Genomic DNA, 26,005 nt, shown 5'->3' on the forward strand with positions numbered 1-26,005 from the left:
CTGTTACAATGTCCTAAACATGTTTCCACACTTAATACTAAGGACACAAGTTACAGAGTACCAAAATATTCACTAGTGCCCTCCTCCAGCAGCCACTCTATGCTCCCTAGAGAAAACATGCCAACTGGAATTTCACCAAAAATGCCTTGTTTCCTCCCCCTCACCCTTCAGAGAAAACTAAAAACAGATTAAGGAAGAACTCAAATTCACTCCAATGGCTTATTATACAAAAAACCAACAAACACGCCCCACTTCTCTGCTTCCCCTCTGCCCCGTCCATGTCTCCACTCCCAAGACATTCCAGCATTTTTTAAATTCCTCTGCAAAGCAGCTCTGTAAGGTGAGATTGGGCTTGAGACGCCTCCTTGAACAACGAGACACAGCGTGTGCATGAGTTTCACTTTTATCCCATTAAAGCCAACAGAAATGCAGAGGATTACTCCCATCCGCATGCCCTGCGCTAAAAAGAATTCAGAACAAAAAACCGCAATGTAACCTGAGCAACCGAAAAGGACAGTACCTGTTCTTAATTCTCCTAAATGAGAGAAAACGCAGAAGACTTGGGATATTAATGGGTAACAACTCCCTGCAAAGAGCGTTACAAGTAGGAGTCTCCAGAAGTTCAGTGTTTGTTTACAAGTGTGTTTGAGGAAGAAGAGCACAAAATCACAGAAGAGCTTTTATTTCTTGATACTAGGTACCCCAAAATTATATTTGTACGTTCAGCCTTGTTCAAAGCAGATGCAAGTAACACTTTGTGAAAATGAATGGTTGCCAAAAAACAAGGGAACTCTTCTACCCTATTCCGATCCACAAGACCCATCATTCATTGTTTAAGTTGGTCATTGCAACTATGACTTTGAGTTCAAAGACAAACAGACGGGTGTTTGTAAACAGACCAAACTGGACCCTTGGGCCAAAGCGGTGACTCACAGCTCAGGGTTTCAGAAAACACCAGCACATCGCTTTTCCGAGAAGGGTTAATTACAGCCCGACAGCGCACATTCATCCTTACAGGGGAGGGGTCGCAGGAAGAAAATGAAAGTGTTGTCATTCAGGTTGAGAAATACTATAGAACTACAGAACAGGCAAGAATTTGGGAGGCAGATGATTTTCAGTGAACTTAAGAAAACCCAACCTAGTTTTACTCTTATTACCAATTTCAGAGGCCTGCTCAATTCTCAATGACTGTAGGGAAAAACAGAAACCACCACAAGCCTCTACCAGTATTTCATTAAAATCTGCCTGGTGAGGATTCACTACAATTTCTCCAATTTCAAGCCAACACAACCCCACCAGTCAGAGCATTAGAGCAACACCTCCTTTTAGCATCTCATGCTACAAACCAGAAAGTCCATGAGCAAAGTTAAACAGCAGCAGCAGGTCAAGCATTACACCGACAGCAGCTGGAACACAGTAGAACAGAAATCACTTGCTTGAACCAACAGATACCAGAGCAGGTGAAGAGATTTCAACTCCCTGTCTGTCCAGGTTAGATTTAGTCAGGAAACATATTAAAGACATCACCATTTTACAATTGCTTCTACCATGAAAATTCATCGATCTGGATGCAATTAGGAATTAAACAATGGGCAATATTGGCAAAAATAATGACACGGAAAATTCTACAGGCTTCTAGTCTTCCATATCAAAGCTTTGTTTCTGCAACCCAAACACAAATCACAAGTAAAATCTAAATCCAATAAGCAGAACATAAAATAACAGGGAGCTTCCTTACACATTTCACTCTTTACTCCAGAAATTCAAACCAGAGACATGGCTCTGGCCTTTGACCTGTCAAACCATCCACCTGAGGTTATGGGGCCAGCTAGAAGGTGCAGAAGCTGCATGCTGCAGAAGGACAACCAAATGAAAGGATTTCTGAAAGTATCTTACAAAAATCAACTTATTAACCTTCATTAGCTGTGACAGCTGGTGAAGAATTTCAAGAGAAAACCAGGTCTGCGAGTGAAAGCAAAGGGAAAACTGTTAGCTGCCACATTTTGGAAGAATGGCAATTAGAATTAGAAATTTAGAAACTGTAAAGATAAAAACAGGAGGGGAAAAAAAAAAAAAGAGATGGCCACTGTGCTGTAGTGTTCTTAAAGGAATGAGCAGTGAAAAGATTTCTAGTGATTTTGTTGAAGAGAAAGCATGAAAATTTGAATATCAAAAAATAAATGTAAAACAATCCAGGGCAATTACTTCTTACCAGTAACAAACTGGGTTCCAGGTCTAGTGTTTCTCCTACAACAGCTGAGGACATCAACAGCCCCAGGGCAGCACAGGTAGCGCCCTGTTCTGCACCTTTCCACAGCACCGCTGGCAGCTCTTGGGGGAGAAAGACGGAACTACAATAAAACAAAATTATTAGCATTAAATGACAAGGCTATCGAACAACAGTGATCCATATTTAAGTGCTTTCCTTCCAAACTCAGTTATAACACCCCTTTTTATAACAATGAACCCCCCAAAACGTTAATTCAAAGCACATCAATGCATTGGGGGTAATTAAATCCTGGTTACCTTTTTGCGATAACACAAGCAAGAGGTACTTCTTAAAGTATGGGGGCAGGGGGGGGAAAGAAAAAAAGTCTAATTTTAGATAGTAAAACTTCAAACAGATCCTTGAAACAACGGTGTTTCCTGTTTGGTAGCTTTTCAAAACATTCTCACTTTAATGACTTTTTAAAGAGACATTTGTGGCCCTGAAGGGCACTAATTCACCTTATCTGACCTATGAAACACCAAGGTTAAAAAGCGACCAACGCAACTCCTCAAAAAACACAAAATCAAGTTTGCAATGGAATATTCAAGCAAAATTCCTCTTGAAACATTTAACGGCCAGTTTTGCTGGCTGACAGCATTCTTGGTGAAGAGACTGAACAATCCAAAGATTTTGAAAATTCTGCCTAAAATATAGATACTTAGGTATAGTGAGGGACCTTCACAGATAGACTTCTCAGATGAAATATTAGCATTTATTATTACAAGGTATAAAGAATTGGAATAGTTCATCAGCACAAACATTTTTTACCTGTGAGGGCACATCTGCTATAATCTTGTACACCTGTTTTTCTTATGCAAAACACTTTATTTTCTTCAGAATAGCATATTCCCTACACTTGCAACATTTAACTTAATCTGAAATTTCTGACTATACTGTATTAAAAACTTTATGTTGTTTATATACTCTTAGTCACTACATCAAAGTATTTGCCATATATTTCTGATTTCTGTATTTCAGACACCTCCAATAGACAGATTAACTTAGTGAAAATAAGCTTTAAATCAACACTGTTGATTTCAAGACTGACCTACTGTAACAGATTATGAAAGAAAACATCAGAAGATAAAAATAAAGCAAGCTTTTCCAATTCAAACTAACGCCATTATAAACGGTGAAATAACGTATCTAGTAAACAAACGAAGTGATAGGGAAAATCCAAGCATTCTTATGGCAACCAGCAGAACTGCGAAAATCTTGCAAACAAATATGACCCAAGTGAAGCAGACACCGGTGGCTCTGCTCTCAAGTTCTGTTTCTGGCTGCCCAGTCTTGCCTTTCTCTAATTCTGATTGCTTCTCCATAGCGATTGTTTTGGCAAGGTCTTTCCAGTCCTGTTCTTTAGACAGTTAAAAAATAAAGTGAGGGAGGGAGACAGAGCAACAGAGACACGTGGGAAATCACTTGTTAGCAAAGTGTAAAAGTAATAACGTATTTTCACTTAGTCTTCGGACTGTTACTGTTAAGACTCTCATTTACACCTCTGTCCCGAAGTCACAAAAGGAGCCAGAATAGTCTGGTAAAAATGGTAAAGCTGAGACCTGAACTATTTTGCATCTCTCTGCATTTTTAATTCTTGCTCTGAGCTCTGCACCTGTTTTTCTGTGCTAATGGAACAGGGGAGAACCAAGTGACCGTGATGAATGGAGGCAGAGCCGACCACAAGGCAGGAGCAAAAGAACAGCCAGAGGTATTTCTTCAAATTCTGCAGTTGGGTAAGGTTTCTAAACCAGCCTGTTAACAATGTTAAGTCAAATTTTACAAAGTACTGTAAGCCCTCACAACAATCTTATCTCCAGCTACTCTTTCTCTTTCCCTTAGCACATCATAAAAACATTTCAAATGCTGAGAACTTACCGATATTTGAAAATGTTTCCTGTTAGCAAAAATAAACTTCACAATGTTTCACAGCTGGATAGTGCATGCTTTAATGAATAGAGGAGAACGGTGTCTGGTAAGAAGCTCCAAAAGGTTCATCCGATGTCCTGTATTTGGGAATAGAAAGGAGGCAGAAATTAATATCTAAACTTTAACTTAACAAAAAACCTTCAGTGTCACATAATTACAAGCAACAGTTAAAATAACTGCACATTTACAACCCTGTTTGCCATTCTGAACAACAAATATTCTGATATATTTCTATAACTAAGCATAAAGGAAAAATCATTTAGCCTTCATGTTGAGCTAAATAAAGAGTTTAACATACAAATTCTAAGACCATTAACAGCTTCTGACTATGCTTCCAGACAGAAGTGCTTTGAAGAAGTCACTGTAAACAAAACAATATTTTATATGAGGATTTCAAGCAATTTTAACAAATATTGTTTGTCGTAGTCAACATCACAAAGTTTCAGCTGATGTTTCTGTGACACCTGCCATGCACACACTGTAAATGGAGTTACTATTCATCCAACCTCACAGTTACAGTGACTCCAAACTAAAATACTTGCCTAAGGTTACACGAAAATTATGTGGCCACATTCTACAAAAGTAAAATCTCTGAGTTCTATTCCCACCCAACTCAAATGAACCGCAGCCTTCGGCAGCCACTGTCACCCTCACTTTACAGAGCAGCGTGCACAACGGTACTGGGTAAAGCAGTTTGTTCCTCAAAATTTAAAAATTTCAAAAAAAGAAAACACACAAAGATACAGAAAAAGATGCAGATACCTAACAGAAGGCAAAAATTTCATTTTCCACGCCTGTAAAAGTGACGCAGCCCAAAATACAATATTCCAACAATTTGCTAATACAAGAGGATGCACCTTTCCTTACAGGGCACCAGCTGCATGCTCCGGTTTAAAATGCTCACCCGCAGTAAGACTTCCTTGTATTTCCTCTGCATTTCACTCACTCATTTCCCCACAATTTCCACCTCTGTCCATGTGCCCGTCTCTTCATCCTGGTACAGAAACAGTTGCTCGCATCATTCCCCCCTTTTTGTTCTCGGCTCTCTCAGCTGGCGGCACCAAGAACAGATCCAGCACCACCCATCCCACAGACCTCGCAGAACGCAGTCAGAACGTGGAACAGCCACACAGCACTTAAAAAGTAAATATCTTACAGGGTACCAGGCTTGACAAGCCTGGTGATATTGGGAAAAAAAGGCAAGAATTTATTTAAAAAACCCTGAAAAAATCCCAGTGCCTGTGGCTAGCACAACACCTGTCCAAGTGCCATTAACTCCTGCAAGTTCTTAAGCTTCCACTTAAAAGCAAACAGAGCCCCAAAAGTAATCTAGGCAAAAACACCTCTGCTCTTGTGCATTTATTAGACAAAGAAACAACATAAAAAGCAGCCGAAAAACAAAAGAGGATTAAAGAGCTGCAAGCACATCACACTGGGAACTGCCTCGAAGAACGGTTCCCCAAAAACTTTCTCATTGGTTTGGGGCTTTTTAATTAGGGGATCTTTGCTAAAGTTCCCAAACTCAGAACGTAAAAAGGGAGGGAGCCAAAGAAGGAAGAAGAATCATGAGGTAATTTTTGCAGAGCAGTGTAGCTGTGGGAGGAACCGAGGGAACGAGCACCTAAAAGACACGTAAACAGTCAGGATAATCAAAGAGTAAAAAATCAACCCATACAACACTAAAATAGCATATGAGGTGCTCTGCAAACAATCTAATTTTGCTTGTGTAATTTGCGGCATAAGCACTTAGTGCTGTGGGTGAGCATCCCTTTTTATTTTTTAGTATAAATCTCATAATCCAGATTTGATCAACTATTATTGAAAAAGAAAAAAAAGAAGTGGAATGAAGCCAAGAAGGCCACAGTGGTAATAAGAAGGAAGGCAATAAGCTCATTTTATATTTAGCCACCACCTAGTTCTCCCAATACAGCAGTGGCAGGAGTTTTAGGAGCTGCATCCTGGCTACTTCATTTATCAGCACTTCAACTAGTTGGTGTCAGGTTTGGGTATTTTAAGCACCTAATGGCTAATACAGACCATTGATTCTTTTCTTTCAGAGCATGATTTGGGCACTAGTCAGGAAGGCATTTCCTCCAATGGGGTATTAGTGCAAAAGGTGCAAATTTTGTTTAACCCTTTCCTCAAAGACAGCGAGCTAACCGCCTCAAATATCAACTTCTGCGCAGTTCTTCATCACAAGGTGAGAAACACCAGGAAGCAAACTTGCTTGGATGGAATAAGATGTATGTTCAACACATGAGGAGGAAATAATTAGGAAAGACAACCAGGTATTTAAGTATAAACATATTCTTTAATACCTAAACCCCTACTCACTTTTCTAAGTAGGGTTCTTAAGCTGCCAAGTTCCTGGCACACACTGACATTCTTGTTACCAAGTTTATTTTAATCCACACACAAGCACAGAGCTGTGTTTGTAGAATATTTCTGACACCTTGTTGCCTCCCTCCATCACAGGAGCCCCCAACTCCGTTTTGCTACGAAGTGAACGCCAGGCAGCTGCAACATCTGCAGAATGTTTTTCTCCCTGAGTAAATACCAAGCCAAGCACCAGGACAGGAGGGATCACCACTGTACGGGCTGGAATAAAAGCAAGCCACGTCCCCAAAAAGCCAAGCGAAAAGGTGAGTTTCAGCTCTAATTCAGCATCTACCTGTCAGACGGCCAGCAAAGCTCCTGCTCCTCTGTCAGCCACGTTGCTCCAGTGCACACGGACATCCTCACCTAGTGCAACAGAACACCGCAAAGTGGAACACATTTCCATCTAATTAGAATTACCGTCAAGGAGCTCATCCTGCCTGCCACTCGGAAGCTATTCAAAACCAGCGTTTCAACAGCTGCCTGATGCTCCTTAAACATGTGGGGATGAAAGAAAGTTAAAGAGACTGTTCAGAAAGTAACTGCACCACAGCTACTTGGTAAAGGACAGAAAACCCCCCACAAGGCTCTGAACTCTACCATATCTCGTAGGAAATTCAGTGAGGACTTTGCACTAGTTTGCATTTATGAAGAATAAGCATTTTTAGCACAACTATGATTTTTCATCAGTATAATAGAAAATGTTTTGGAAGAGCTGAGTAAATCCTGGCACCCCTGTCTGACAGAAGGGAAAGGCAGTTACGACACCAGCACATTGGTGCAAGGGCTTTGGGATGGGAACCGCAGCTGCCCCTGCAAACTGGGCACGGCCGTGCACCCAAACACACCAGGGCAGCATGAAAAGATTATTGAACTGTTTGCGAATCTGAGGTTTTTTCCTCTTGCATCTCAAGTGAAAGAAATCCCGCAACAAGCGACACATGCCTTTATTTCTCATCCTGCCTAAAGGACTAAAGATCTAGAGGGAATGAGAAAACCAGCTGCTGAAGGTTGTTTTTAAGGGGGCTGTAACACAAATGTGTCACCTAGTGAAATAGAAAGTCCTGAAGAAGAACTTTCCGTTTCACTGGGTGATAAAAGCGAAGTTTTGAAGCAACAAACTTTTAACACTGGAGTCCTGACAGCATCACTGTGCTTGACCAAAGTCTCCAAAAAATGCTCCCGGAGATCCTTAGGCGAGGAGCATGATCATAGGACTTGACGCAGAGCAAATGACAGCCCTGGCAGGTCCCCGCGCTCTCGCCTAATGTGACCCCTGCTATCTGCACCCAACCCACCGCACGCCTGCTTTCACTATTAATACACTGCAAGTTTCAAATATCACAAACATAAAACACAGGTAAGCCTCACACTCAAAAATATTCAAGCCGGTCGCGAGTCAGAAGGAAAATATAAACACGGTATTAATCCTTTTCTGCAAAAAGGGTCTGAATTTTCAGGGCAACGTTCACAGCCAGGAATGGCCACGAACCGTCAGCTCCTGGGAATTATAACTGCATATGGGATAACCATTACCGCTGCAGGTAGCTCTTCAAAGACTTCAGCTAAGCCCTCTCTTTGCCCTTTTGTTTGCCCATTAAATTAAGCACACAGGAGCAAAGAAAACCCCTGTGAAAGCTTTTTAGCAATTTAGGGGGAGCGTAGAGAGCGTTACAGACCACTCTGGAGCAGCCAGGAAAAGCGGCAAGAACACGAAGGGGAAAAATGTCCTGGGAAAGGTTGAGCTGTTTATGAAATAATCCTGCTCTGAAGCGACAGTGGTTTGGATTGGGTGTTCGCCTGCAGCTGGGAGGACAGGAAACTTTGCTTAGAAACTTCAAAAACACATATCTAAAGGGAAAAAAAAATCCACACAAGTGGATAGCAAAGACAAAAAGGATATGCTCAACCTCCCAGCAACACAGCACATTACCGAGGGAAACATGGGCATATTAACAGCAAATAACAGATCTTTCAAACATGAGGCATTTCTCCTTCAGATGCAGGACTGCTGGGGAGGGGGGGCTGCTAAACTGGTTTTTCTCTAATCACTTCTACTTATATTTAAAAAAAAAAATCCTTTTGCAAAGAACATACCCACTGTTGTACAACTGTCCCAGAAAACAAAGACCACGGGGAGAACGTGGCCCATTTTCTTCCATCTCCAAGAACCCCGTGTACAGGTCATGTTTGCAAAGGCTCGATCCTACATGCTCAAGAATGAAGCAGCATTTAGAATATATAAATAAACACCTAATGCTATGGTTATTAGAATACCCCATTTTTTGGTACCAGACCCAAAATGACCCCATTACAGCAAAGATAACATACAAGAGAAGTTCAGCTGGGAGGGAGTTTCCCACTCCTGGACAGGCTGCATAAAAAAACCCTGCTGATTTTCTGGTACCATTTTCCCACAGCCACGTCACATTTTTCAGGAACGTCCGTTTGAGAGCTCCCCTAAATCCTGTTCTGTAGCGGGGCAGACTCTTCTACCCATTTCTTGTCACTTCCAAAAAAACACCTTAAAGCGATAATTCCTCACCACATGTTGAAAATATTGTGACTAATAATACACTCCACCCATATTTTTTTTTTTCCATCACTTAGGATTTCAAAATATAAAACCTGACAAACAGTGAGAGAAGCCAGACGGAGTTTAGGACAAATTTTAACTCTAACTAAAAGGTAGTATAAAAACATAAAATGTTCAAGCAAGATATTGATAAAAGTGGAAGAGCTATCCAGCCACAGCAAGCTTCTTCCCCAAAATTACATTTTTCTCACTCTTCTTTATTACATAGCTTTTCCTTTTAATTGCCACAGAAAGAAACAAGAAAAGAAAGAAAAAAAGAAAAATACTCCCTCTCCTTTAAGAGCAAATACATTTAATGCATTAGAAGCAGAGCTGCTCTATGTACACAGAGAATCCACACGTCATAAATACTTGATCGAGTTCAAGAACTGAGCCCTAGATCTGTATTACAGGGACTAAATGCAAAAATGATACCAGTGATGCAATGAAAATGCACGCAAGAACTTTGGTACAGGTGTCTACAATACCACTGTTTGCAAAACACATCTCCTAATTAGCATGGCTTTAAACAATGCTGATAATAATCCGGTCCTGTAAGGCTTGCCAAATGAATCATTGAGATTGCAAAATAAAAAGCATGAGGAATTCATTAAAGAGCTGTTAAACTCTCCTTTGTTTATCTTTCCCCTGTCAGGTGTAAAAATAAATAAATATCGGTTTGTATCTCCAGATTTCTTCCGAACGCTCAGTTCACAATAACGCGCCGCTGAAGAACCTTCTCAGGAGGTACCAACGCTCTTTTTTCCCCCCTCCGTTTCAGAAGAGAAAATCCTCCCACTATCACAGACCTGAAAATCTGCTCCATTCTCTATTTGTCATCTGGGATTGAGTTATCAGCCACTACTTGTATTACTTTGGGAACTGACATGTCTATTTACAGAGACACAAAGGCGATCCAGCCCTGCTCTCCCAGCACCTCTCCCTCTCCCCTCCGCCAAATTTCACCAACACTTGCTTCTGGGGAGGCGGGGGGGGACACCCCACTAGTTTCCCAGCGTGACAGAAAACATTTCCAGCCACTTTTGCACTTCTTACAGCCTTATGAAAAATCACTTATATCCCCCAAAGGAACAGCGTTATTTTTTCAAGGGGTTTTTTGTTTGTTGGGTTTCTTTTTTCTTTTCTTTTTTTTTTTTTTAAAAAAAAAAAAGAGGGTCACTTCCCCCATTTCAGCCTGCAATTAAAATGGAGGCAAGGCCAGGCGATCTATGTCTGGCTTTAGGGGGAGACAATAACCCAAAACAGGCCTGGCTTTAGAAAAAAAAAAAAAAAAAAAAAGAGAGAGAAAAAGAGAGACAGGCAGAAAGAGAGAAATACAACATGCTTCACCAGTATTATTACCTCATCCCTTTTTCCAAGCAGTTTTGAACCACACTCCTGACAAACTCTTGGTCCAAGTTGCACGGATGCCGGTTTTTTGGGGGCGGAAAGGGTTTGAGGCAGGAGCCGGGATTGAGGGCTGGCTGTTCGCAAGTGGAGCTGCTGCTAAAATGCCCCCTTGTCTCTTCTCCTCTCCCTTGAGCTGGGTGTTGACGCAGCAGAAATTACCAGCTGGAAAATTCCCCTTTTGGAGGTTACGGGGGGGTGGGGGGGGGGCGGGCGGAGGAGCGAGGGGAGGGGAGGGCCGGGGGAGGGGGGTTAAACCCCCCCACTTACCAAGTTAAGCCATCCACCCACACCAAATAAGACATCGCGTCCCAAAGAAGGCACCGTGCCCCCTCCGCGGGCACGGAGCGATCGGCCCCCGCTCCCCCCGCGGGCGCTGCCCCAGGCGGAGGAGGGTGCCCGGGGAGGGGGGTGATAATAACGATGATAATTAATGAGGCGGCGGTGTGGGAGCAGCGGGGAGGGGGGAAGCTCCCCACCACCCTGCCCGCCTCGCCTCAGGGCGGCCGCGGGGATGGGGGCGGCCCCGGCGCTGCCGCCGCTGCCGCCTCAGGGGGCGGGCGGCCATGGCGACCCCCCGCTCGCCTCAGGGGGCGGGGGGGGCGGCGCAGCTTACCTGGGCCCCATGGAGGAGAGCGGGGTCTCGGAGCGGCCGGAGCTGTGGCTCCGTCGGTCACTCCGTGCCTCTGCTCCCGGGTGGGGAAGGGAAGGGGAAAGGGGGAGGGGGGGGGAGAAGCCGGCAGAGCGGGGAGGGGGGGGGGGGGGGCGCCCGGGCGCGCTCCCGCCGCTCCCTCGGGCGCGCGGGGCGCGAGCCCGCGGCGGGCGGGGGGGCGGCACCGCGCGGCGCGTGCCGGCGTTTTCCCCGCCCCTTCTCCTCCAGCGGCGGGCGGTGATTGGGTGGCGGCGGGCACTGGCCTCCGTAAGCACCGCCCCTTTTCCCCGCCCCTTCCCCCCCCCACCACCCTTGCGCCGGGGGAGCGGGGGCGCCGGCGGCGGCTCTGCCACTGCCGGACACCGGAAGTGAGGGAGGGCGGGGGCGCGCGCCCGGGCGCGGGGCACGACGGGACGGTGCCGTGACAGGGCTGGGGCTGGGGGCGAGATGGCGGCGGCAGCTCTCGGTGCCGCTCCGGACTCGCCGCCGTCCCGGGCCCGTCCGGGGTGATTCGGGCGTCTCCTGCCTCCCCTTGACATGGCGGCAGGTGCGCCGGGCTCGGGGAGCGTGCGCGCCGCGGCGGCCGGTTGTGTCCCCTCGCAGGGGCGCGTCCCCGCGGGGCCTCCCCGGGAGCCACGCCCGGGTCAGGGCGCGGAGCAGCTGGGATGAAGGGCGGGGGCGTTGCTCCCCGTGGGGTTTTGTGCTCCCGGTGGGGCTGGGCCGCGGTGCAGCCTCACCGGCACCTTGTGGGGACAAAAACATGACTTTTCTGTTGAGAAATAACTTGTATTTCACACAACCCCTTGGAAAAATAGATACAAAAGCTCTGCGGGCTTCAGAGCTCCCTTGACTTCACTGGGCAGCGGGTGCTCGTGTGGTTTAATGGCCGGAGGTCTGGACACCGCGGTTCTGCACTGAGAACCCGGGGTCACAGCTGCTCCTCGTGGGGTCCCCTCAGAGCCGGGCGTGAAAAAACCTCTGGTGCAGCAAAGGGCAGGATTTTGCCCTTTTGGCTGTTGCGCTGAAGGATCTGACAGAAACTGCCCTATATTTCAAAGGACGGAGCTTAACAGGACAGGATAGGTCTGGAGCGCGGATCGAGCGGCGGCTGCGGCGAGCAAGGGAATCGCTCCGCAGATCTGTGCGGCTGCTGGGCTGTGAGAGCAGGAGCTGGACCAGCAGATGAAATGTTTTCCAACTGTCCATCAACATTTGCATACTCTGATTGTGCCCAAAATTGAGGAAATACATGAGTAAACGGGGGCCGGCCGTTTGTTTGCGTAGTTAACTGACTGAGGTGTGTAATCGCGGTAATTGCCCAGATAATTGCATGCCTAAGGTTTAAAAATTTCCTTCGTGGTTTCCTTTCCCTCGTCCTATGTATTTTCTTCATCTCTGGCTTTCGAGTGCGCAGACCTGCTGTTGAAACCTCAGTGTTGACCTTTATGCCTGCTTTTTATTCAAATGCATTTCTACAAGGTGCTTTTAATCTCTAGGATGTCCCCGCACAAAAAGTGTATTTTCCACTTTTTAATCTGTAATTTAAATAAACAGATGTTCCATCGTGTGCTTTCCTGCCCACCACTTCCTCCTACACACCCTAAATACCTTTAATTCTGAAAAGACTATGAATAAACCTGATTAATGAAAATGAAATGTCTTTTTAGCTCCAGCATGTTTTTAATTACCTCTTTATTTTATATTGCGACAGAGTCCAAGCAGCACCTTCCTAGAAAGACTCCCATTAAAATGCAAATGAAGACTTTGCAGAAGTTGTCTGTTAATGCAACAAAGAACACAATTTCTTAGACTTAAGCAACACAAAATCGTCACCAGGCGAGGTTTCCCACTACCCCCTGCTCTTTCTGCGTGCACGATCCTTATTCGCCTTATTGTGTACATCTTTTTCTAGTCTCTGTCACCTGTGGGTGAAGAGCACCAGAATAAAACAGCCAAAATCCCTTTTCCCTCCTAAATACTCAAGCGGGTTCTCACTTGAAGATGTCCCCACTCCCTGCATGTGTTAAGTCCTTCTGTGCTTTAAGTCTTTCTCTTTTTTTTTAGGCTCCACACTGAAATGCGAAGGTGACAGGGGCCGATTGAAAATGGAGGTATATCTTTATGCAACTATAGCTATTTTGCATAAAATCTGTAGGATACCTTTCCTCGCTCGTCTGTATTTGAGACCGAGCTCCCCCTGCTACCCCAGAGCCCCTCAGGTTTAGCACGTAGGTTCCCTTCCCTCCTCCTACCCAGGTTTTCTTCCTCAGGTCTTTGTTGGCAGAAAGTATTTATTTCTGTGGGATTTATTTGTGTGTCAGGGCTGACTCCCCCAGAGCAGCCGCAGCTGCAGCCTGGGCACTGCCCTGGGGAACGTGCCGAGAGGGGGAGGGTGGCGGCAGGCCCAGCTTCCCAAAGCTGCTCTGCACAAAGGATTTCAGAAGACTTGCAAAGGTTTAATGTTCTTTTGCCAATCGCCTTCTCCCTCCTTTAATTACAAGTTTGTGTTGTGTTTTGGGTAAATCCTGCAATCGCTCAGCCTGTCCTTAGGAGAGAGGTGGTTTATCTTCATAAAGAAGAAACAGCTTGGAAAAAGAGAGTAGGAAAAAAAGGTGAGCTGGGGGAAAAATCAGGGTAGTTTGTGTGATTTTTGGTGTGCAAAGCACCATAGACAAGATTCACAAAGGTGAGGTTGAGTGCATAATGATGCACCTCTTCGGAGAAACATCGGGAGTTACAGACCACGTGTATCCAGCTGCAGTCGACGTCCTTTGCACGTCACCATATCACAGATTTCATCACGGCAGAGACCACCAGAGGTGAGGGCTTTAATCACACCATTGAGAGTTTTTAGCCCCTGGAGAACCAGGAAAAAGTCATTTCCCTGCAGCACAAGAGTTTGGAATCACCTCGACACATTTCCTTTCGTTATGAAGAGCACGCAAGCGACCATACGCGCCCGCGGTCACCGGCACAGCCGAGCCAAAGCCACGTGCCAATGCTCAGTGGCCAATCTTCATCACTGGCTGTGCGAATTAAACGCACACGGACTTGCATGCATGTCGCTGAATTTTGTCACCTGCTCTGCATCTCCGCACCTCTGCATCGCTCGCTGGATAACCTCAAAGACCTCGAGGGCACTGTCCTGCTGTCCCCTGTGCCGGGGGAAGGTGGGACCGGAGTGGGGAACCGCGGGAGAGGAAAACCGCCTGGGTTGTATTTATACCCTGTCCCGTTTGCAAAATCATATGTAATTCTGAAGCATTTTCATCCTGGCTCCTCTTTTCAGCTCTGCTCAACATTATACTTCCCTCAGTTGTAGGAGATTTTGCATTTGATAAATTAAAATGATTTCTTCTGTGTGCTTGTTATGTGGTCAGTTTGGAAGCATGTTGAGAAAACCCAAGTGGCCTAATTTTCTTTTGGTCAGTGTTATTTTTTTTTTCTTGCAAAAGTTTTTTGCTCTGGAGGTGCAAAACCAAAAACAAATCCTGAGTGCTCTCTGGTCTGTGAGCTTTGCTTGCAGCAATCCCCGTTTTGCTTCCATGGATCTCCATCACCAGCGCTTGTTCTTCCACGCTACAGCCGGACAAAAGCTGTCCCGCAGGGCTCTGCTCCTGCCCCTCCGGCAGCTCCGGATCCCGGAACATCCTGGGACCAGCAACTCTGCGAAGCGGGTCGGAGCCGCTCGCGGATGTCGGAGGAAAGGGTTAAGGGACCCACATTCCTGTCCCTGCAGCTCCGATCAAAGGTCAGGCGGTTCTGGAGGTGCAGGAAGGAGGGAGGGGGTGCGTGGCCCTGACCAGGTCATTTGAGGAGTAACCCACATCTGAGGCAAGCTAATGAAGCGGCATTTGTCTCTCTCACAGGCATGTACTCCCAGTCTGCGCCTGGCAAGTTAGAATTCCTGCTCTAGTGGGAGTGAAGATGTCGATTGTATTTTTTCCGTGATGTGTATTGAGGCATTTGCTAGGTTGTGGGAGTAAACACTTGGGGGAATTCTCCATGAGCTAGCAAGGGCAAGTCACCAGCCGGCTAAATATGGTGAATGAAGATTACAAGAAAAAAACCCTGGAGAATAAAACTCCCTCTTTCCACCCCATCTCCACACCACCACAACCCCCGCAGAGTTTTTCTCATTATTGTGCGCTGCTCTTTCACTGCTTCCCGGGTAAATCCACCGCCATTTGTGTGCCTAAAGACATTGTGCTGCTTCGCATCTTCAGCACCGAGACGCACCGCATCATCCTGCTAGAGAAAGCAGAGACACCAAATATTCAATGGGGGGGAACAGCAGGAAATGCTCTCAGGTCTGTAAATACTTGAGGGGGTGAGAGATGATGTTCACAGACAAAATATTTGAGCAGCCGCATCCCACTGACCTCCTTTGGTGCTGCTCTGGAGGGGGATTGGCCGCGGTCAGAAACAGTTGAGCTTTAGTGCTCCAAAAATACCTTCCCTTGCAAAGCCTCTCCAGTGGAGGGGCAGCTGGGCTGCCAAATTTGGGCCCCGCTCCCAGCTCCCTGTGGCTCTGGGGGCTCATTGGGGTTCACCCGAGGCTGCAGACAATGGTGAGGACCAAAGGTGTGGGGGCTGCATGTAGCGGGGGCAGCAGCAACCTCTGTCCCCCGACCTTCTCCTGACTGCTCTGACCCCATTGTGCTGCCCCGGCTGTGTCACCTCTCACCTGCTCTCCCTGCTGGGGTGACCCAGCACCCGAATTCCAGCTCTGCAGACCCCATGGGAAGCCTGGAGCCAACCTGGGGCCCTTTCGTTTCCCACCCAGGAAACGCAGATCATTTTGGTGCTCAAGCAAATCACTTTTTGCTCCACCAACATCACCCTCTCCCACAATAAGGGATCTCTGCTTTCCTTTGTGTGAGCTTGGGCTCCTCCCGGGGCCACTTTCTGCTGTATTTTATATCACAGTACTCCAGTACTTCATCCCTCCAGCAGGTTCCTCTTTTCCCAGGTGCGGATCTGGAGCAGCTCACCACTCTGCATTTTGGTTGGTACCTTTTAACCAGATCTACTCTTTTTGTAACTCTTCTCTGGCACTCACCTCTGTACATCTGGGAAGAGCCAGTGCCTGGGCCATGCTGAGGCCAACAGCACATCTTTACCATGTTTAGAATAAATTTTGATCTTTCTTCCTCCAGACCCATGGTCCTTCATGCCTGCAGCCTCTCCCAGTTGTTACCCAGAGGCTCACACCCGCCCCTTTAAAACAGGCAAACCCATTTCTCTTTTCCATGGACACAAACGGGGACATTCCTGTAGTCCCGGCATCCTTCAAAGTCCAGTTTGGCTCTCAGTTAACTTACAGCCTTTTAGCTTCTCAAACTACTCTCTCTCTGAGAGAGATTTAGCAGGAATATATCCCTCCGTTTGCGAAGATTTAGTTTTCTTCAGAACCCAAAGAAATTGCAGGGCTGCAGGCGAGTCCTTTGTTTCATGCGATCTGTATAAATAGCGTGTGTAACGGACCTACGCTTGAAAAAAGCAGAAGCAACAGGGAAAATATAACTGCTGAAGTCTGGGAAGTGTGGTTTGGGGTTTAGTCAGGCAATTGGTAGTTTGCCTGACGATCCAGACCGCATTCAGGGTTTAGCTGGGTTAAATTCGGTAAGTCGAGTTTTGCTCTCATTTATGTGGAGCTTGGGCTGACACTCCAGCGGGAACAGTCCGGCCCTTTCTGGCTGGGTGAATTAACCACATCTCCGTTCCCCCTCGGCTCAGGAGGGATGGAGAGCTCGTCTTGGTTTTGCTCCTGCTCTGGTGCCTCCTTTTGGTTTTACCTCCCATGTCCTGAATTTGCCCAGAGAGCCCAAATTTTGGGGTCCCACCTGGGGCTGAGCTGGGGATGGGTAGCGACAGATCTCTGCGGTTGCTTCCCAGTCTGAAATAATAACAGAAAAAACAAGGAGGACCCTGGCAAAACATTCACAAAATGCTCGTAAGTAAATAAGAAACATTTTGCCTGATATTTGAATTTATATTAAATTGCTTGTCATGAGGAATGATGAGGCCACCAATGAATTAGTTTATATTAGAAGCTAATCAAAGGCAGTTCATGGCATTTGCCATCACCGAGCCATTCTGCGAGCGGCCGTGCTGAGTCCTGGTTCCCACAGACCTGGGAGCTGTTGGGGTGATGTGGGTGGCCAAGCATCACAGTGGGCAGCATCTTATCCTTGAATCACAGAATCATGGAATCATTTTGGTTGGAAAAGACCCTTAAGATCATGGAGTCCAACTGTTCCCCCACCCCTGGCATTACCCCACATCCCTGAGAACCTCATCTCCACATCTGTTCAACCCCTCCAGGGATGGTGACTCCACCACTGCCCTGGGCAGCCTGTTCCAATGCCTGACAGCCCTTTCTGGGAAGAAATTGTTCCCAAGATCCCACCCGAACCGCCCCTGGTGCAACTTGTGGCCTTTTCCTCTCCTCCTGGTGCTTGTTCCTTGGGAGAAGAGACCAAAACCCTCCATGCTGCCCACGGCTGCCCTCTCCTCCCACCCTTCCCGACTTCCCAACGGCAAAGTGGCTCATTTAAGTGCAAAAAAACTCTTATTGGAGTAAATGGCACATGTACAGGTGATGGGTGTCTGCTGTGGGCACGTCACGGTGGTCGCCGCTCTCTCCTCCCGGGTTTCTCCTGGCTCACCCCAGCTCTTCCCCTCCACCAGGAGCAGCCTGGCTGGCGATGTGACCTGCAGCCGAAATCCCGGTGCTGCCGCGGTTCCCAGCCCTCGGCTCCCACAGGATTTCCTATGGGATGGGCAGGGAGGGGTAATACAGCCCCCAGCCCTGGCCCTGTGCAGGAAGCACCGCCAGGGTGGGGAGAGATGGGGAGAGGAGGAAAATGGGGGGTCACAGGGGGACCCGCCAGATACGGCTGGGCTGGAAACGCTGGACGGATGCAGCTATGGGTGGGGGCTCAGACCTGCGCCCTGGTCACTTCCCTCGTGTCACCCGGCCGGAGCCATCGTGGGAGCCCAGGGATGGAATTACAGCCCAGGAGATGCAGCACCTGAGCAGGGGCTGGGCTGGCTCCAGCAGCACATGGCAAACAGTGGTGGAAATTCCCCCCCGAGCCATCCCGAAACATCAGGAGGATGTTTCGTCTTCTTCTGGCTCTCTGGGACAGCCGGGCAGGCAGAGCTCAGGGCCGCAGCCAGTGGGATGTGGGTCCAGAGGGGTGTGGGGGTCCAGGGGAGAGTCATCGAATCACAGGACAATTTGGGTTGAAGGGACCTTCAAAGCTCCCCCAGTGCCACCCCTGCCATGGGCAGAGACATCTTCACCAGCTCAGTTGCTCAGAGCCCCTTCCAGCCTGGTCTGGGATGTCTCCAGGGATGGGGCATCCACCACCTCTCTGGGCAACCTGGGCCAGACTCTCACCACCCTCAAGGGCAACAATTCCTTCCTCGTGTCCAGCCTGAGGAAGGGGGATGGGGGTCCCTGTCCCACTGGGCCTGATCCTGGTACAGAGACACCAGCTGTGACGGATCCAGCCTCCCCTCTGCTCTCATTCATCCTCGCATCTGCTCAGCCCCACGCAAGAGCTCCCTTGCCTGCCCATCACTTCTGACCCAATTTCAACCATCAGATGGGAGAATTATCACTGTCCAGATGAGCCCTGACACCTGGCCTGGCCAGAGCTGTGCCAGTTTGGGGATGCTCCCAAGCAAGGGCAGGACCTCCACTGTCCCCAGCCCTGGTAGAACCCTGGCTCTCTTCTTTTTTTTTCCTTTCCCCCAGATTTAGTGGTTCCAAACCCCTCCAAAAACATCCATGCTCTCTTCTCAGCTCTTTCCTAAACTCAACCCACTCACTTTTATTTCTCCTCTGGGACTCTATTTGCTGTGATGCATTATCTGCTCCCAGCATTGCCACAAAACCCCCAAGCTCTGATTCCTGCCCTCAACTGCGGGACCCAACACAGTCCAGCATGGACCCAGCATGGTGCAAGGGCCCTGTTGTGCCTCCCCTTGCACCCTGGTCAGATCCCTGCACCATGATCCTTCATCTCCGACCTCTGATGGTTTTTGGGGGCGAGGGGAGCAGAGCTGCCCCAGCAGACATGGGCTCCTGGTCCCAGCAGGGTCACGCCAACCCCGAGATGGGGTGGGAACACCCTGGCCTGGAGCCCCCGGGCACCCCTTGGGCATGGGCAGGATCCCTTAGGGGTGCAAGCAAACCCCAAACCTGCTCTGTTTTCCCTGCCCGGGCTTGGGTTAGCGAGCAGCAGACGCAGTGTGGTTTTGGTTTAATTTGCAGGGGAATCTTCACACCTCCCTCTGCTCTTTTCCTCGCCAGCCCCTCTGCCTGCCAGCACTGCACCTTCGCGGGGGCAGCTGCCCATCTGCCAGCAGTTGTGGGGTTTTTTAAACATTTTCCTCCCTCCTCCTCCCTTCTCCCCACATGCAGCCCCCTCTGCTCCTCCTCTGCCCACCCTCATAGGCACCTTTGCTTTTTTGTGCATTTATTGCTGGCGCAGCACGGCTGCAGCTGAGTGGCACAAGGGACGATGGAGAGACGCTGCGCCGGTGCCAATGCCGGTGTCAGTGCCAGCTGGAATTTGACTTTCCCAACCCCCAGCAAGGGCAGTTACACCAGGAGAGCAGCTCCCAGCCCAGCACACACGTGAGCAAACCCCACGTCTCCCCGCAGGGCTGGGGGTGTCTCTCCCAAGGAGGGGGTGAGGGCAGCAGACACGTTGCCTCCTCTTTCTGTGTGGGGTGAGAAGGAGTATCGCCTGCATCCGCGCAGATGCGAGTTGTTTATTCTCAGCAGATAGTTTGATGGCTTTATCTGATCACAGGTTTTCCTGAGGAAGGAAGGGTGAGTCTGAGTCACTTGAAAATGGGGGCCCTTCATCTCTGGGTATGACTGGTGGGGCCATGGATGTCAGCAAAGCCCTGGGGTGACACGAGTCCCTGGCACTGGCCGCTCTCCAGTTTTTGCTCCACTGTGTATTGGGCATCGCCACAACCGTTAATAGATGTGAATCCAACGTGAGCGTTGTGTGTGGGGGCTGCTGTGGGGGGATGCACTGGAGGGGATGCCGTGGTGGCAGAGGAAACACCCAGGACCTGGCGCTGCGGAGGGAAGAGCAAGAACATTTACTGTGTCCGTGCTGTGCACAGAGGGAGCTGCCGACATGATGCTCCCGGTGCAGAAAACACCATCACAAGCAAATCGAAAGCAAGAGAGAAAATCTAGCAGCAATTGATAAATTCGACAGAGAGACGGGTTCATGCCCTCCTAGAAGAAAATACAGATAATTAAACTCCCTTGTTCTGCTAATGCCTTTGGTGAGGGGCTGGAGGAACCAGATGATTTGAGCTCAGCTGCTTTGGCAGCACTGGGGGCACGGAGGTGCCAGGGGGCACCAGCACCGATTCACTGGGACATGAGTGGAAACAGCCCCGGTTCCTCGAAATGGGGGAGCGGGGCTGGGGGCTGCAGCGAGCCGAGGCCATCCACTGTCCCCCAGCAGCATCCTTCCCACCTGGTCTGTGTCTCAGAAAACAAATTAATATTCCATAAAGTGCCCTCAAAGCACCTGCAGGCGACATTTCATGGAAATCGGGGGCGTTTGCACCTTCCCAAGTCCGGGCAGGCTCCAGCGAGGCAGCGATGCTGAGCTGGGGGCTGCACACGGAGCCGGGCCTCTGGGGTCCAGAATTAATAGGCCAGCACAGGGGCTGTTCCCAGCATGTTTTATTTATGGGAATCAGGCCAGTGAAGTTCCCTCAGCTCTCAGAAATAGTCACATCGCCTCTGCTTTGTGCTGCCCACGGCCGTGACCTTGATAAATGGGGCAGTGCCTGGCCCCCCCATGCACCTGAGAGGATGCTCATCCCGTGGGAACTGGCCAGGGTTCACCCCCCACCCCCAAAACTCTGCTGTGCCCCAGCACCCCATGAGCAGCCGTGCCTGCGCTGCCTGCGGCTGCAGCTCTGCCCACAACCCATGAGAACGGACCCACGGGAACTCCACCAAAAATCCCCCAAACACCAAGCGAGCACTGGGCACCCCCCGCTCCCCCCTTCCGAGAACGGGGCTCGCCAGGAGATGTGTCCGCAGCACCGAGGTGACATTTACCTTTCGCACCAAACCGAACCCCTGGGGCACTGGCTGGAGACCCCAAAACAGGAACCAAAACTGGGGCTTTGCTTGGTTTCTTTTTCTTGTTTTTAACTTGCATTTTTTACTCGTTTCCCAATGCTAGATCACAGGCACAGCCTCGCCATGCTCACCACCATGATGGCATCTCTGCCAGTCCCTCTTGGTAGCCCTGGGACCACCAAAAGCATCCCGCTGTGGTACCCGGCAGGGAGGGATGCTGAGCAGAGGGTCAGATCCTACCAGGGAAAATCCGAGCATGTTTCCCTGCTTTATCTGGAGGAACGGCAGGTTTGCACCGTAGGATCGGGGCAGTGGGAAGGGCGCTCTGCTGGGCAGCACCTTTGGGTACTTTCGGTACCAAGGCGGGCAGCGCCGCCTCATCTCCTCCACCCAAGAGCAATAAGGTAGAAAATGGTGTAAAACAAACAACACATTTTGGGTATGTGAGGATGGGCTTCACACCATCCTGGGGATGGTCAGGAGAGATTCAGGGCTCGGCGCAAACGCGATGATCGCTCTGGTCAATCCGTGTGATTGCTGAAAACACGTTATCAATTTCTAGTCTGTCGTAATTATGGACCGAGGTGGCTTTTCCCAGGGCTATGGGTGAGTTGGTGGGGGAGCTGGGAGCAGCCTGGTTCCTCTCCCCACCCTCCAGCCCTGACACAGCATCGCCCTTCCCATTTCCTTCCCTCACCCATAGCCGGGGTTTATTCTCCCGCAGCCTTTGGCTTCACCGTTCCTGGTGATTTCTCTCGACACAGTGTTTCCCCAGCCAAGTGCTGGGAAGGAGATGTGAGACCCGCACCCAGGGCAGCTCCCACTGCGGGAAATGACCGTGGGTGGCCCCAGGAGGGGGGAACAGGGCAGGCGTTTCCCGAAAATCCCATTGCCAGGAGAGCTGGGGGCCAAGGGGCGGCGGTGCCCTTTGCCAGCGCAGGAAATCCTCCCTGGGGCTGCCGAAACCCAGGGGGGCCCAGAGCATCTCAGCAGCTTCAGGCTCTGCCCTTCCCAGGGTTTGTCACCTGGGGTGGTGATGGGGGGGTGGGCAGGGGGTCCCCACCCTCACCCCAACCTCAACCACTCTGGGTCCTCCATGGCACAGGGTCCTGTGTGGTGCCCAGACCCCAGGGCTCAGATTGAGGTGGGCTGAGGTTGGGCAGTGCGGTGGGATGTCATCAGGCCACCGCAGGCTCACAGGCACTGGTGGGATCATAGAATTATAGAACAGTTCGAGTTGGAGGGACCTTTCCAGCTCCTCCAGTGCCCCCCCTGCCATGAGCAGGGACATCTTCACCAGCTCAGGTTGCTCAGAGCCCCATCCAGCCTCGCCTGGGATGTCTCCAGGGATGGTTCAACCACCACCGCTCTGGGCAACCTGGGCCAGGCTCTCACCACCCTCAGGGGCAACAATTTCTTCCTCATGTACAGCCTGAATCTCCCTCCTTTAGGTTAAAATCATCCCCGCTTGTCCTCTCACAACGGGCCCTGTTGAAAACTCTGTCCCCATCTTTCTTACCAGCCTCTTTTAAGCACAGAAAGGCTGCAATAAGGTCTCCCTGGAGCTTCTCTTCTCCAGGCTGAACACCCCAACTCTCTCAGCTTGTGCTCCCAGCAGAGCTGTTCCAGCCTTGGATCATTTCTGTGGCTCCTCTGGCCCCTCTCCAGCAGGTCCATGTGTGTCCTGTGCTGAGGACCCAGAGCTGGACCAGCACTGCAGGGGAGGCTCAATCTACTCTGCCCAGAACAGTCCCAGCCCAGGGCAGAGCTCGGCCCCAGCCGGGGACAGGGGGGTTTTCAGCTCGTCCCTCTGCAGCCTCACTCCCCCAGCTCCCTTCGGGTCTGACTCCATCTCAGTTTCACTGCACAGGTGGAATATCCCCATTTGGCATAATCTCCTACAGATACCCAGCATGTGGTACATGGCATGGGGCTATTTACTCTTTCCTGAGAAAAGAAGCATCTGAAGTCTTGAAAAAAAAAAGTTAAAAATAAATCAATTCAATTAATAAAAGGAACCCTGTTAGACTATGGAAATTATTTACTGAAAGAGGAAATTTGCCAAGTATAATAAACCTGGAGCAATTTTCTCTCATCTTCACTTGGTGGCAGACAGTGTAATTAGCCATTTGTTGTTTCCAGCCACGACATTTTTGTTTGTTAGTAGCCAGGCAGGGCTCAGATCACTTCCCTTGGCCCCTGTTGTGGGGGTTTGCCACATAACAGCTTCTTCATCCCAAAGAGAAGGTTCCTGTCCTGCAAGCTGCATGTGGGGGGGTTGATCTTGGAAGGGAAGCATTGCGGAGGTGTGTGTCTACACAGGAGGGATTTCTTTCTGCTCCAAACCAGGGTTACATCCCTCCCTGCTGCCTCCCCAAGGACTCGAGGGGCTTTACCCAGAGGTATGTGTCCTCTGACTGTGTCTCAGGGGCCAGGCAGTGAAATCAATAACAAAAATGATGCTCGGCTCCTACACGGAGCTTTACATCTTCAAAGCCCTTTGCTGGCATAAACTCATTAACAGGGAGGAATCGAATTCCTGGTCACACAGGTCCCAAGGATGCAGATCTTGGGGGCGATGGACTGGAACGCATTGTAATAAGAAATAGCTGCTGCTGGTGGCTGCGCACAGGAGGGCCTGGAGGAGCCGGCGGGAGCAGATGGAGCAGGGATGCTGCGATGGAGACAGTGCCGGGGGGGCTGGCAGCGTCCTGGCAGCAGAGCCGCTTCCCCTCCTCGCAGCAGCCGGTGTGTCAGGGTGGGGGATCTGGGCTCACACAGCCCCCTGAGCCCCCCAGGATCTCACAATGCAGAAGAGAAGGGTCTGGCATAATCTCCTCCACAGCTCCACTTCCCTTTGGGAGCATCCTGCCCCCACCCTGCTCTGCATCCCCTCTGGAGCATCCCTGGCTGCTCCAGCCCCACCTGCCCACCCTGCAAGATTTGTTTAACACAAGACAGAGCTTCCCACAGGTCTCTCATCCTGTCCCTCACCTCCCTAGGGTGGGAACCCCAAAACACCCACATCCCCAGCACTGCTCACTCAGCCCATCCCACCCAGACAATGGATGTGACTCTGACCAGGGTATCCCCCCAGGACTCGGGGTGCACTCCCACCCGTGGCCCTGGCCCTGTGCCCACGGCTGGGTGGGGAACCACAGCTCCTATTTATGGTGTTCTCCCTGGGAGGTTTTCCAGGAGGGAGGACAGGAACACCCTGACCTGATCCTTGAGGTCCCTGGGGTCCTGTCTCCAGGATGGGTTGAACACAGGCGTGCCCAGGGGACAGCTGTGCTGGGAACGGGAAGGGATGTCCTGCACCTCTCCCCTTCCCATCCCTCCTCCCTGCGGTTGGTACTCTCCCTGTCCCCAACCCTGTCCCTGTCCCAGTCCTCAGCTCGAGCCACCACTGTCCTCACCAAGTCCCCACGGCAGCGAGGCCCCGAGAGGCTCCTCGGCGTGCGGGGGCACGGAGGGATGCGGGGGCACGGAGGGATGCCGAGGCCGAGCTCATCTGGGGTTACCTTGGAAACGGCGCCCGAGCCACACATCCCTGTCACCACTGAGGGACTGAGCCACAGCAGTGGCGAGGCCAAGCTCTGCTCACCGGTCAGGGGGACAGCAGGGGTGCTGGGCAGCATGTCCCCCCATCCTGCTCGGTAGTCAGTGCCAGGCTGGGGGAGAGGTGGCTGCAAAGGGGTCTGTGTCCTCCCCTTGGGCAGGGGGACATCGCCCAACCCCATGGGGGGATAAAAGCCCCCCAGTGGTGGCTGCAGCTCTCCCAGCAGCTGGATCCCTCCCTGCAGGACAGGCGCTCCCCGCAAAGATGCTGCTTTAAATAAATAACGAGCTGCCGGCATCTCCCGGCCCTGCTGGCAGCACCACGCTGGGAGCCCTCCCCACGGCCCCCCCACTCCCAGCCACGCTGGGAATGGCGACAGCGGCTGCTGGGAGCTGGGGGCGGGGGAGAGCCAGGCCAAAGGGGCTGGGGGCGGTCTTGAGGGGTCCTGGGCAGGGTCAGTGCAGGCTGATATCAGCTGCTAACCCTTCCTCAAGCCTCCCGTGATGGAGCATCACAACCTCACATAGAAAATGGGATTTGAAAGCTGAAGGTCGGCCAGGGGAGAAACCCTCCATGCCTATCTGGGGGTGCTGGGATGGATGCGGGATGTGGGCAGGGTGCGGGGATGCAGGCAAGGCACAAGCAGGCCACAGAGATGTGACCCAGCCCTTTCCCACCCTGAAAGATGCTTCATCGCAAACCAGTTTGCATCAGAAGGCGATGCAGGCAGGGGCGCAGGCAGCCGGAGCCTGCAGGCAGGGTTCAGGCAGAGGCCAGGCAATGCCAGCGAACAGCTCAGGCGTGGAGGAGAGAAACCAGCCAGCGAGCCAAGGAGCCCAGAAGGGCAGCCACAGGCTTCAATTAGCCAAGAAGCAATGGCAGGATCCTGCCTTAAATAGAGTGGGCAGGGAACTGTGCCCACGGGCAGCGCAGCCTGGCACCCCCGGATGCTTCACCCCCACCCAGCACCCGCATCGCTGCCCTGCCCGCGGCTGGTTGTTGGGGTGTCAAGGGGATGGAGCAGCTGGGGGATGCAGGTGGGCAGGGGGCTGGCGGGGCCGGGTGGGGGTGCCGGGGGGTGAGCAGGGCCAGACTCT

General features: G+C 50.4%; 2 protein-coding genes and 1 long non-coding RNA gene across 17 annotated transcripts in view; 2 read left to right on the top strand and 1 right to left on the bottom strand.

The window, feature by feature from the left end:
- Window positions 1–11,301, bottom strand: part of ZBTB46 (zinc finger and BTB domain containing 46) — a 45,882-nt gene extending 34,581 nt beyond the window's left edge. For 3 of the 7 annotated variants that reach the window (XM_082065651.1, XM_082065650.1, XM_082065645.1), the window contains exons 1-4: window positions 10,824–10,956; window positions 10,509–10,718; window positions 4,145–4,272; window positions 2,213–2,351 (exon numbers count right to left, since the gene is read on the bottom strand). In XM_082065651.1, the coding sequence (XP_081921777.1) occupies window positions 2,213–2,266 (54 nt within the window). In that variant the 5' untranslated portion in view covers window positions 2,267–2,351; window positions 4,145–4,272; window positions 10,509–10,718; window positions 10,824–10,956. Of the gene's footprint in view, window positions 1–2,212; window positions 2,352–4,144; window positions 4,273–5,099; window positions 5,190–6,866; window positions 6,938–10,508; window positions 10,719–10,823; window positions 10,960–11,169 lie in introns of those variants that run through there. The other 4 variants (XM_082065648.1, XM_082065649.1, XM_082065646.1 and 1 more) reach the window with 4 other exon arrangements.
- The window catches only part of TPD52L2 (TPD52 like 2), a 39,315-nt gene continuing 24,414 nt past the window's right edge, over window positions 11,105–26,005 (top strand). For 5 of the 9 annotated variants that reach the window (XM_082065652.1, XM_082065656.1, XM_082065657.1 and 2 more), the window contains exon 1: window positions 11,105–11,160. In XM_082065652.1, the coding sequence (XP_081921778.1) occupies window positions 11,120–11,160 (41 nt within the window). In that variant the 5' untranslated portion in view covers window positions 11,105–11,119. The remainder of the gene's footprint in view (window positions 11,161–26,005) is intronic. The other 4 variants (XM_082065658.1, XM_082065662.1, XM_082065653.1 and 1 more) reach the window with 1 other exon arrangement.
- Window positions 11,653–12,772, top strand: LOC309446088. The gene is made up of 2 exons (XR_014185408.1): window positions 11,653–11,752; window positions 12,264–12,772. It is a non-coding gene; the product is annotated as an uncharacterized lncRNA (long non-coding RNA).

The sequence above is a fragment of the Streptopelia decaocto genome (genome assembly GCF_964273445.1).
Source record: "Streptopelia decaocto genome assembly, chromosome: 14".
NCBI classification, from domain to species: Eukaryota; Metazoa; Chordata; class Aves; order Columbiformes; family Columbidae; genus Streptopelia; species Streptopelia decaocto.